This window comes from Bombus fervidus, chromosome 6 (genome assembly GCF_041682495.2).
Source record: "Bombus fervidus isolate BK054 chromosome 6, iyBomFerv1, whole genome shotgun sequence".
NCBI classification, from domain to species: Eukaryota; Metazoa; Arthropoda; class Insecta; order Hymenoptera; family Apidae; genus Bombus; species Bombus fervidus.
The window spans coordinates 17476265-17488623 of NC_091522.1; the positions used below are offsets into that span (position 1 = coordinate 17476265).

The 12359-nt window shown below is 35.0% G+C and overlaps 6 protein-coding genes across 6 annotated transcripts; 3 read left to right on the forward strand and 3 right to left on the reverse strand.

The window, feature by feature from the left end:
- Positions 1–312: 312 nt before the first annotated feature.
- On the reverse strand, positions 313–740 carry LOC139988042 (histone H4). The gene has a single exon (XM_072004963.1). The coding sequence runs from the start codon at positions 678–680 to the stop codon at positions 369–371; it is 312 nt and encodes a 103-aa protein (XP_071861064.1). The 5' UTR covers positions 681–740; the 3' UTR covers positions 313–368.
- A 145-nt stretch (positions 741–885) lies between these two features.
- Positions 886–1399, forward strand: LOC139988039 (histone H3). Its single transcript, XM_072004959.1, has one exon. It carries the CDS (start codon positions 919–921, stop codon positions 1327–1329), a length of 411 nt encoding a protein of 136 aa, XP_071861060.1. The 5' UTR covers positions 886–918; the 3' UTR covers positions 1330–1399.
- A 1524-nt stretch (positions 1400–2923) lies between these two features.
- On the reverse strand, positions 2924–3416 carry LOC139987991 (histone H2A). The gene has a single exon (XM_072004867.1). The coding sequence runs from the start codon at positions 3340–3342 to the stop codon at positions 2968–2970; it is 375 nt and encodes a 124-aa protein (XP_071860968.1). The 5' UTR covers positions 3343–3416; the 3' UTR covers positions 2924–2967.
- A 122-nt stretch (positions 3417–3538) lies between these two features.
- Positions 3539–4028, forward strand: LOC139987992 (histone H2B). Its single transcript, XM_072004868.1, has one exon. It carries the CDS (start codon positions 3604–3606, stop codon positions 3973–3975), a length of 372 nt encoding a protein of 123 aa, XP_071860969.1. The 5' UTR covers positions 3539–3603; the 3' UTR covers positions 3976–4028.
- Positions 4029–6961: 2933 nt separating this feature from the next.
- LOC139987943 (uncharacterized) lies at positions 6962–7791 on the forward strand. The gene has a single exon (XM_072004773.1). The coding sequence runs from the start codon at positions 7063–7065 to the stop codon at positions 7732–7734; it is 672 nt and encodes a 223-aa protein (XP_071860874.1). The 5' UTR covers positions 6962–7062; the 3' UTR covers positions 7735–7791.
- Positions 7792–10396: 2605 nt separating this feature from the next.
- LOC139988060 (histone H3) lies at positions 10397–10923 on the reverse strand. The gene has a single exon (XM_072004997.1). It carries the CDS (start codon positions 10857–10859, stop codon positions 10449–10451), a length of 411 nt encoding a protein of 136 aa, XP_071861098.1. The 5' UTR covers positions 10860–10923; the 3' UTR covers positions 10397–10448.
- Between the last annotated feature and the right edge of the window lie 1436 nt (positions 10924–12359).

Here is a 12359-nt window from a genome sequence, read left to right on the forward strand (position 1 = left end):
ATAAGCTTAGAAAACTATCAATCTGAAAAGTTGAATGTATGGAGAAGCTTTATAGGTTAGGTTTTTCATTACAAATATGCAAGTCCAAAGAAACATTTTTATTTCTTTCGCAACACAAGCATAGATTCCGAAAGATAATTCAATAAAACTATATATATCTCGGTGATACCGCCACTTCAAAAGAGTATTAAAGCTTGTGACAAATAAAATCGGCGCAAAATATGTAAAGGATGAGCGATTGGGAAATTCACCAGTGCTCTATCAAATTTCACAGCGAATTCTTTGAAACAGAAAATTCCATCGTCGTAAATATTGTTGGTCCTGATAAGGACCGTTTGATTGTAAAGAGGTGCCTGCGGCAGGAGAAATTAACCACCAAACCCGTAGAGAGTTCTTCCTTGACGTTTCAAGGCGTAGACTACGTCCATAGCCGTCACGGTTTTCCTCTTGGCGTGTTCAGTGTAAGTTACAGCGTCTCGGATAACGTTTTCCAAGAACACCTTCAATACACCACGCGTTTCTTCGTAAATCAATCCAGAAATACGCTTCACACCGCCACGACGAGCAAGACGACGGATGGCTGGCTTGGTGATACCTTGGATGTTATCACGCAAAACCTTTCTATGACGCTTTGCTCCCCCTTTTCCCAATCCTTTTCCTCCCTTACCGCGACCAGTCATTATGCAACTTGATCAGTATCAAAGAAACAGCGACCACTGAGTGGATGTTTCACGACGCTGGCACCGTGCTTTTATGCTCACGGTCGCACAGATCCCCTTCCAGACCGACACTCGACCAATCAAAAGCCAGCAGCCGGTTGTTGCATCACATAAAAGTGGGAACTTTCAAGCAGGGAGAGTATTCCACGCTTTATCATAACGGTGAGCGCATCGCTATATTCTCCCGCGACTTAAAAAAATGGCTCGTACCAAGCAGACTGCTCGTAAATCAACTGGTGGAAAGGCTCCACGTAAGCAGTTGGCCACCAAGGCTGCTCGTAAGAGTGCCCCGGCTACCGGTGGAGTGAAGAAACCTCATCGCTACAGGCCTGGAACTGTCGCTCTTCGTGAAATCCGAAGATACCAAAAGAGCACCGAACTGCTGATCAGAAAGTTGCCATTCCAACGTCTGGTTCGTGAAATCGCTCAAGATTTCAAGACCGATCTGAGATTCCAGAGCTCCGCTGTCATGGCTTTGCAAGAAGCTAGCGAAGCTTATCTCGTTGGTCTTTTCGAAGATACCAATCTGTGCGCAATCCATGCTAAACGTGTTACCATCATGCCAAAAGACATTCAGTTGGCCCGCCGTATTCGAGGAGAGAGAGCCTAAACAATTAACCTAACCATTTCTTATCTAAACAATCGGTCCTTTTTAGGACCAAAATTCTCTTCAATATAGGAACTTTTCCAGGCTGCTTCCAATTTTCCACCGTACTCGTAAAATTTTTTACTACTTTCTCTTTCTCTAAAAGTTTTATATTATTACCGTAAAATACCATGTCGGACTATTCTATTCATAAGTTATTGTCGGGAAAGTAAAAAATTTCATATGAATGTCTCTTAACAGATATATCTCGTCTTATCTTTTCTGTTTACCGCATCAGAAGTACGATTAGATATTGAGAAAAAAACAGTATTCAATTCTGTCGATGGTTGCATTAAGTTTGTTCGATAAGTAATATAAAGAGTAATAATACACTTATATAATTTAAAGTGCAGAAGCATTTAGAATTTAGTTCTTTCAATAGAATATTTCACAACTAGAATTTTGAATAGACATATAAATTGATGCTGAAGTATTCTACTATCAGAATTTGAAATAGGCACGGTTCCCTATAAAGAACAAAACATCTATCCCATCTGTCCATCCTTTGTGCACGAAACAAAGGCATTCATTGTATCTGTGACTACCACTCCTTGAGGGATAATTTACTACTCATCCTAAACTTTCTAAAATTTTTTAAAATTACAGTTAGGTTCAATTTTTCACGAATACAAAGTTATGTCTCGCTTCGCACAATTTTAACTACGGTACCTTCTTAAGATTCTATAAATATCCTAATTGGAATACTTCTCGTGCGTAGTTTATTATTGACTGATTTTGCGATTTTCTGTTCCTAAGCTTCACTTTCAGATGATACACTGTATCTCAAGCTTTTTTCTTTAGCTTTCTCGACGTGACTTATAATTTCTAGAAACGCCTAAGACATGATTTAAAATGTACAGTATAAAATAGAGAATGTACCAAACATATAGCTAGCGATGTAGTAAACTAGATTATTGAATGATAGCACGAACTGTTCTTGAACTGAAAATATTTTAGAATCGTAGTTTTTTAGTGAAATCTTTTAAAGTATTATAAGGATACACGAAAAGGTTTACAGTGTCCGTTAAAGTACCGTTTGGTTTTCTGTATTTGTACTATGAGTCTTAGAAAGATAAAATAGTATGATTTATGCCTTCAGCCTTAAGTTAAGGGTATTATAAAGTATGCCCTCTATTTTCTTGAAAATGTTCGTAGACAGAAATATTTTGTTTGTAATTTATAATTCATTTTCATATGTGGAATAACCTCTTATTGATTGTTTAGTCATATCCGATCGGTAATTAGCCAAGTTCAACTATATATGACAAGTTTTCAAAATTGACTTCGTGAACGCATTGTTAAATGAAAAAATTTTTCTTTTTATATCATTGTATATATGGATCACCTCGTTCCCGCTTGAACACAATTTTCGAACACATCTTACATAAATAGAATTCTCCAGCTGTTTCACAATATGTGTAGCAAAATTTATGGTAAAAAGTTTCTTCTAAACTATGTACTTTTACTGATTGCTTCATGCTAAGATTAAAAAAAATATTAAACATTAGACGCATTCTACTAAATTATGAACGCAAAAGAATTCCTTCGTAATGAAATATTTTGTGGTCCTGAAAAGGACCATTTATAATTATGAGTATATTATTAAGCCTTCTTTTCGGTCTTCTTAGGCAGCAAAACTGCCTGGATATTCGGTAAGACACCACCTTGAGCGATGGTAACACCAGAGAGCAATTTATTCAATTCTTCGTCATTACGGATGGCGAGTTGAAGATGTCGTGGAATAATTCTCGTCTTCTTGTTATCACGAGCGGCATTTCCCGCCAATTCCAGTACTTCAGCCGCCAAGTACTCCATAACGGCCGCCAAGTACACAGGTGCCCCAGCACCAACGCGCTCAGCGTAATTTCCTTTACGAAGAAGCCTATGAATACGACCAACAGGGAATTGCAGGCCAGCTCTGTTCGAACGAGATTTTGCCTTTCCCTTGGCTTTTCCACCTTTACCGCGGCCAGACATGTTTTACGTTAAACTTGGAGTATCACAAATGCACTCCAACAGATGTGAGAGAGAAATATTCCGTTTTCTTTACAGCTCTGCCTTTATTAGGCCGACCGTTACGAACTCAAGCGGACCAATGGCGTGCGAGCTCGCACGCCATTGGTGCGCTGGTGTCGGCGTGTTTCTGGATATATAAGAAGCCATGATCGGAGTTCGACATTCAGTCTCGAATAGTCACAACTGTCGAGTGTACTTCAAGTCTACGAAGCAAGTTCGAAGATGCCACCGAAAGCTAGTGGAAAAGCTGTGAAGAAAGCTGGTAAAGCTCAAAAAAATATCAGTAAGTCTGATAAGAAGAAGAAGAGGAGGAGGAAGGAAAGCTATGCTATCTACATCTATAAAGTGTTGAAGCAGGTCCATCCTGATACTGGTATTTCCAGTAAAGCCATGAGCATCATGAACAGTTTCGTAAATGATGTTTTTGAGCGCATCGCTGCCGAAGCTTCACGCTTAGCACATTACAACAAGAGATCTACGATCACGTCTCGGGAAATTCAAACTGCTGTCAGGCTTTTGTTACCTGGTGAATTGGCTAAGCACGCCGTTTCTGAAGGAACTAAAGCTGTCACTAAGTATACCAGCTCAAAGTAAGCGGTGTAGCGCCCTGCAAAAATATAATCATCGGCCCTTTTCAGGGCCAACAATTTTATAATAACGTTAAACAACTTGGTTCATAACTGCATTATTTTGATATACTTTTCATAATAGTTTCGAATCATTCTGTACACTGTAATACAACGTAGAATATGGTAGCACGAATACATTTTGTTTATAAATATTTTTGTTATCCAATAATTTAGTGAGAAACTATTTTACGATTGTGTAGTATTTAATTTATAATTTTTCAAATGCAAGATTGCATTCGTATTCCAACCATGTCGTTTTAATAATATAATAAAAAGTTTGTAGAAAATATGCAGGCTATTTTTCTAATTGTTTTCCGCGGTGTTTTGCGACTGTTTGACTTGCGCAGTTCATATCTGAGAAACATTCAATGTGGCGATCAATGATGTAAATTTACTAAATATTTTACTTCTGAATACTTTTATGTTTTTAAGAAAAATTAGAAAATTCCGGTCAATAACTTTGAGAATATAAAGGAGTTAGCAGAGATATAAAAGTACTAAATTGACTATAATAAAAATAAATTCAATGGCAGTATTACTAGTACAATCAGTATACTATAATACCGAATTTTAGGTTAGAATTCTATTTTCTTACTCTCAACTATTACATGTTACTTTGATATGATAAAAATTATAACATACATACATATGCATGCATTTTATTTACATCCGTTAACGGGATCATTACCTATGCTGTACGAAGTTTACAGCAAAAACTTTTTCAAATAATCATACGTAAGAATTATTTTAATGAAGAGGAAAGAGAAACGTTGATTAATTCGTCATTTAGAACAATATTATAAATTATTAGAAAAGACTATCTTTTCTGCGCTTTAATCGTAATAGTTATCTTCGGAAGCGAAAGACCGACCACACCGAACGTGTTAAAAGTATGAAAATCACATGATATTCGGAATTATTAATTTTATTACAGTTTCCTACGTAGGAAATTGTTATATTAGTAGATAATGCTACTTATTTATAAAAGAGACACGTGTAACAAATTTCTTAGTTAATGGATGACATTTATTTACTATTAATACTTATTTTGAAAACAACATTGATGAACCATTATAGAAATGGCTTCCGTATAGATGGAGTCACAGACGTTTGCCAATACGAAATTTGATTGGTTCACTTAAGAAAAGACTATTTCTGAGGGAAGAATATAGCAACAAAATATTTTTAAATAATATATATTGCTTGAGAAATTATACGGTAAATATATATTGTTTAACCTATATTACTAGTACACCTGCTGTTACGCGTTACTTGTTTTTCAAAATTTTGGCAACCAAAGTAGAAATTTCTTACACCAGATGTCATAACATACAACCTTTCGCGTGCCCTCCATACTTAAATTTTTTGATGAACGGGCAAACTGATGTGCAGAAAGATAATGCATAAATAATAAGAAATAATAACACTTAAATATTAAACACTGTTATTACTGTTATTTAACGCATGGATAAATACTCAAGTTAGGGTTGTATTATCTTTTCCCAAATGATAGAATGCAGAAAATTCTTCATGAAATGCAACAAACGAATCAATGATGACGTGTCTTGTCGTTTACATGTCTCCCTCAAGTTCTGACTCAGATCATAAACTTTCTTATCATGTTTTATAAATAAAATACTTTTGAAAACATCTTTATTGTTGTTCCGAGTTGTTTGTTAACGTAATAACATTTGTTAATGTTCAAAGTAAAACATACTATGATACAAATTGTAACTGATATACCATATTTTTCTCAATAATACACTAACAGTTGAAAGCATAGAGCAATGGATACCATATGAATATCACGTAGTTATTATTCGCATTTTTAACGAAATGTTAATAGCAAAAAAATCGTTAAGTTTATACAAAAGAACTTCAAGATTTTTGTATTCTGTATAATGTACTATGTATAGTACTCTGTGGTAGAGCAAAAGACAAGACTTGCTAAGTATGTTTAAAATACATATATATGTGTGTGTGTGTGTGTGTGTGTGTATATATATATATATGTATGCATAGAGTATACTTGAATAAATATTAATTGAACTATTACATAAGTAGAAATATTTTTATAGCAAATATACTATATAGAATATACAACATGAAACAATAATACTTATGCTTTTCTATAGGAAAAAAATGTTATTCCATATAGAGCCGTTACGTTTTCGTATAAAATTGTGATTAAATTTCTCAGATGAAACTTAATTTATAGTAAAATGAATTACAAATGCAAAGTAAACGATTTCATGAAAATATTTTGATATTAGTATTTGCAACTCACATATTGAATGGTAGATTCCTTATACACGCTATCGCGATTCTCATCAAGGCAAGAATACCAAATAAAACAAGTTAAATAAAGACAAATGTCGTGAATCCTCATTTGAGAATACTAAAATTATGAAAGACATAATAAAAATTCATTCTAGGCATATAAACCGAATATTTCACACATCCATGGGAATTGATATTAATCCAACGATAGAACATTCGTGGTTCACGTTGTACATCACTAAGCGATCGAATATCAAGCAAGTTTTTTAACGATCCATTACAGGTAGGATAAAAATAATTGAATATAAATTAGCAGCAGTCCTTTTTTTATGATTTTCTATATAAGTATTATGCCAATTTTCATGTAAATGTTTAGATTTTTAACTTTTTCTATACGATGTCCTATCGCACCGAAAAGACGGACTTCGTCGAACGGCGCAATATTTCCGTTGAACAAGTAAATACAGCCGAAAATCAATAAACAAATAAAACTACAAACACGTAGCTATATATTTGCGCAACTATTGTTCATTAACATGCGTATAATATGGAAAAACAAAGGTTGAAAGTGAAGGTATATTTACCGCTTCTTCGCTGTCACGGAATCGCGGCATCCGACATATTGGGTGAGACTCTCTCCATGGTCCGCGCTTAAGAAAGAACACGCGCTGCCACGAAAGCTAACTATCATACCAAGAGCATCATTGTTGGTTTAGATACCTTCAGGCACTTCGTATAACAATTCGGTTTGTGTTAAAGTATTTCCACAAAAATGGAAGATAAAGCGAATTCTAATAGTACCGCAGTTGAGGCTGCCGAGAATCCATCTACGCCGGCAAAGAAGTCGTCTAAAAGTAAGTCGAAAACGCAACGTGAAAAGGCGTCTCATCCACCAACTTCAGAAATGGTCAACGCTGCCATTAAGGAGTTGAAGGATCGTAAAGGATCGTCTCTCCAAGCTATCAAAAAATACATTGCCTCCACTTACAAAGTCGACGGAGAGAAATTTGCCCCGTTCATTAAGAGGTACTTGAAATCTGCCGTGACATCTGGAACTGTCGTCCAAACAAAAGGCAAAGGAGCGTCTGGATCTTTCAAGTTATCTACTGGAAAAAGTGAGACTTCTAAGACCAAGAAGGTTCCTCACCCAGCCAAGAAAGCCGCACCAAAAAAGGTACAATCTGTCGAGAAGAAGACCGTCTCGAAGAAAACTGCTCCTGCTAAGAAGCCGGCATCGCCTAAAAAAGCTGCAGTTGAAAAGAAACCGGCACCAGCGAAGAAGAGTGCATCCAAGGTGGCCGTTGCAAAACCAAAAGCTGCCAGCGAAGCCAAGAGCATGTCGAAAGCTAAGAAGACCGCCAAAGCACCAGCGGCCAAGACTAAAACACCTAAACCCAAGAAAGCAGCTGCACCAAAAGCAGTTAAATCCCCAGCAAAAAAATAATTATTTTCAAATTACATTGCCCTTTAAATCCAAATGGCCCTTTTCAGGGCCACTAAATATTTTTTACAAGGAACAATCCCCGTTTTCTATCCATTAGAAACAAAATACCCATAAATTCTCATCGAGGTTTTTATCACAGTTAAAAATTTTATTCTGTTTATTGGTTTAAATATGAAAAAGTACATAACGGTATATATGTTGATTGATATATATTGATTCTTGAAAACATTGTTCATATACTTGATTTCATATGATTTCATATACTTCGTATTTCATGAACTTCTATAGACAACTTATAGACGTAACTATAAGTTATGTTTAGACCTTTGTCCAGAAGTACAAAAAAGGCAGTGAGTTTTAAACCATTATGTTTCCAACCATGCTGTATGATTGGTCAAGGTACTAGGGAATCTAACAGGGAAGCGCTGCTGCATAACCTCTCTACCCTGCACTATCGACCGGTTCCCGCCAAAACAGCAGACGTGGACACACCATGTGCTGCATATTAAGGTAGAAGCCAGCAGGTTTTTTCATAAAAAATAACGCAGAATTAATCACAAAAGTATATTACTATAGGACGTTACGCTTTTGTCCATGGACAATGACATTTATAACAATCGAACATTTTAAAAATTTTCTAATCACGATGATTAAATGTTAGATACTCATAAGACACAGAAAAGTTCTTTTTATATATAAATGATGCACACTATTTATTACATATCTAATTCTCAGACATGATTCGGATAAGACTGATGTCAGTATTTTTTTCAGACAAATACAATCAACGTGGTGAATGAGTGTAATGTAACTGCACTCTGAAGGGATACATTATCTTATCTAGATTATGCTACAAGGAATTAGAGAAGTGGACGTTTTAGATTTATACAAATATTTTATTTGTATAATTTTAATCTTTTTACTGCATTTCAATGAGGCAAATATAAACGTATTTTCTAAAAATAAATATTTATCAGTATGTAGATTCTGTCTCTATGTTTTAGTTTTTAATATATATTCGATAATAAAGTTGTAGAAGTCGAAAGCTAATTCATAACTTTATAACCTATAACTGCATGTTAGATATGAATAATATACTACCCATTCTTTTTATATTTATTGATTATAAAAAATCTGAATGCATTTTGGATGGTGTGGACAGGGAATGTTTGTCATATCGTCACCTAGAAGTTCTCACACGATTTGTGAGTAAAAGAGACTTCCTCGGACTATATAATGAGTATAACATAAAACACGTTTATTGCATTGACAACTTAACATTCGAGTCATTCATAAATGAATCGCGTAGTGAATATAAAGTATTTAGGTTTGATTATTTACGTTATATATTAATTGTTAGCATCAAACTTTTCTTTAATTATGAAATGGAAATCGCATGTTATGAGGTTATTTCAATACCATGACTTTTCGTATAATTTATAATATACATGTTTTTGCTACCGTTACGGGTTTCATAAGTAATGCAGAATACAGTGCTACCTTTCCTCAATCATGTCTTGGTTTGTCTAGTCTAATGCAGTGATATCTCAAGTCAAGACCTTATCGCGAACATTATTTAAGAAGAAAGTCTTTAGCTATTGTATTTCTTTTTATAAATATTTTTCAATTATAATCTACTTTTCTTGCGATGTTAAGCAGTGGAGCTAATATTTAAGAATTGGAATGGGTATTTACATTATCTTCGATAATGTACTAAAATTGAAAGTTTATAAGTTAAAAAGAGCATTCTACAGATATATTTTGGAATTGAACTTAGGAATTCAATTCTTCTATATTTTCCTTCCATATTCATTTGACACTTTGATGTCGTTCAGGTTATATAGTTGAAGTTTGGTTAGCCTGCCTATACATTAAACTTTTTTCTACTATCGTATCCCTTACCAATTCCAAACTGTATCAAATGTGATGACTCATACTTAATCCTGGTCTATACATGAAAACCAGTCCTCATTTCCGAGAACAAGTACCTACATATTGTTATCTGTTCAAAACTTTCTAGTTTAAAAATGGTTCCAAATGGCTAGCTAAATATCGAAGCAAACTCATTGGAACACAAATAGTCTTTTTACAGATTACAAAACCTTTTCAAACGAAAGTACTTCGTAGCTGTACATAATACACATTGGAATCGATATATGTATTTCTGAGCCTAACATCATAATCTCTGACAAAAAACAAGCCATGGAAGTAATGCAAAGCAAAACTTAGTGTTTTTATTCATTTTATTTCACCTGAATTCATAAAAATTTCAGGAATCTGTAAAAAGGATAAAAGGTTATGTTAGATAGAGGAGCTATAGACAAACATCGACGGAGGGTCATGTTACCTAACGCAAAAGGGGGCAGAGGCCTAACACAGATGTTGCCCATTCTGTGTGGGAAACAGTAGTATGTCCGCCTAAAACCTTTGGTAGAAAATTTCACTAATAATAAATATCCATAAGTCCAGAATCTTAATTTTAAGAAAAGCAGAAGCAAACACCTGAAATCTTAAGCCACGTGTATTATATTTTATACCGTTAGTTTTAAGAATAACAGGTCAAAGTATCGGAAATTGTACGGGGACCTTTTTCACGATGAAATAAAGTAATGATTATCTTAAGAACGCAGTCGAAAACCTCAAGTTCCTATATTGAAGAAAATTTTGGCCCTAAAAAGGGCCGATTGTTTATAGTAAAAGAACAGATAGGCTGTTTAGGCTCTCTCTCCTCGAATACGGCGGGCCAACTGAATGTCTTTTGGCATGATGGTAACACGTTTAGCATGGATTGCGCACAGATTGGTATCTTCGAAAAGACCAACGAGATAAGCTTCGCTAGCTTCTTGCAAAGCCATGACAGCAGAGCTCTGGAATCTCAGATCGGTCTTGAAATCTTGAGCGATTTCACGAACCAGACGTTGGAATGGCAACTTTCTGATCAGCAGTTCGGTGCTCTTTTGGTATCTTCGGATTTCACGAAGAGCGACAGTTCCAGGCCTGTAGCGATGAGGTTTCTTCACTCCACCGGTAGCCGGGGCACTCTTACGAGCAGCCTTGGTGGCCAACTGCTTACGTGGAGCCTTTCCACCAGTTGATTTACGAGCAGTCTGCTTGGTACGAGCCATTTTTTTTAAGTCGCGGGAGAATACAGCGATGCGTTCAACGTTATGACAAAGCGTAGAATACTCTCCCTGCTTGAAAGTTCCCACTTTTATGTGATGCAACAACCGGCTGCCGGCGTTTGATTGGTCGAGTGTCGGTCTGGAAGGGGAACTGTGCGACCGTTAGCACAACAAAGCTTCTATTCTATTTCTGCCTGTTTTATTTTATTTATATTCAGGCAAATGTACTTGTGGCTGTGATGGATTAAAAATTTTAACAAATGAATCTAAGTTTGAAAATATTTAAGAATAGATAATACCATTAAGAGTTGGTATAAGATTGGTATAAATACCTAGTACAAAAGGAAATCGTGTGACTTAATCAAAATAGTTATATCCATTAATGGAAAAAGGTAGTCTAATTTCAATCAGACATAAAAATCTATGTATTTACATATACATATAAAATATACATATAAAAATAATTACGCGTGGTTACAGTATCTGCAATTATATATATGAAGAGGCAGATGGCAGCATCGTAAATATTAAGATATACGTACAAGAATTAACTAGAAATACTCTAACTAGAAATCAGGATAAACTGATCCACTGACAAACTTCATAGTAAATAATAATGTTCGAATTTTCGTTTGAAACAATCAAACATATTCCTTATCATAATCACTTCCATTTGATTCAGGCTTGCAGGTTTTTGAAACATTTTCTTGTCTTTACTCGTGCTAAATTTAAAAACCTACTGGTCAAGCAATATTTAAACAATAATCTTCCAGGCATAATGTGAGTTTTAAAGGAAATTACAAATATCTCGGGCACCGCATTAATAATAACTAGGAGAAAAAGCACAAAAAGAAAAAAAAGAGTGACTGATACGTGCACATCGTATACATTCATATATTCATAGAATTCATTCGATGCAGAGCAGTGATTCGCAAGGGACATTTGGTTCTCAGTGGAATGGCAAACGGTGTGTTCATTGAACACACACTCGATACCGTTTCGGCATTACTGTATAAATACAATAAATACAAAATTCTTAGTAGTCTTTGCACCCATTAAAGAACAGAAAATTAAGTATGTGAGTTTCAAAAAACCATACCTTCAAGAAGCCCCTCTACCACAACAGAGCGGAAATGCCATAATCAAGTAATACAACGTAGCAGACAAGATGGAGAGCCATATAGAAAAAATTCAAGAAGCGTTCTACGTCCTTTAGTAATTCAACAAGAACTAATATCATTTTAACTTCAATGCTTAAATTTATGATTATGGAGTTAGAGTATCCTTCTAATCCATTCCGGCTATTTAGCAATTGTTTTAATATGCCAAATGACGTTTAGTTTAAAGATACAATACCCACAGTCAACGATCACAGACGGAAGTCACAGCCTGTTCACTTTTTATTTATTGTTTCAAGCTTAAATGTTTCCTCTTTTACACGGTACATTTCTGCAGTTGACGATAAAGCAATGTTTTAAGTTTCGTTAAAAATTAAACCTAATT

What these genes read in the sequence shown, in the direction of transcription:
- LOC139988042 (XM_072004963.1), bottom strand. Translation starts at nt 680, where the DNA reads ATGACTGGTCGCGGTAAGGGAGGAAAAGGATTGGGAAAAGGGGGAGCA.
- LOC139988039 (XM_072004959.1), top strand. Translation starts at nt 919, where the DNA reads ATGGCTCGTACCAAGCAGACTGCTCGTAAATCAACTGGTGGAAAGGCT.
- LOC139987991 (XM_072004867.1), bottom strand. Translation starts at nt 3,342, where the DNA reads ATGTCTGGCCGCGGTAAAGGTGGAAAAGCCAAGGGAAAGGCAAAATCT.
- LOC139987992 (XM_072004868.1), top strand. Translation starts at nt 3,604, where the DNA reads ATGCCACCGAAAGCTAGTGGAAAAGCTGTGAAGAAAGCTGGTAAAGCT.
- LOC139987943 (XM_072004773.1), top strand. Translation starts at nt 7,063, where the DNA reads ATGGAAGATAAAGCGAATTCTAATAGTACCGCAGTTGAGGCTGCCGAG.
- LOC139988060 (XM_072004997.1), bottom strand. Translation starts at nt 10,859, where the DNA reads ATGGCTCGTACCAAGCAGACTGCTCGTAAATCAACTGGTGGAAAGGCT.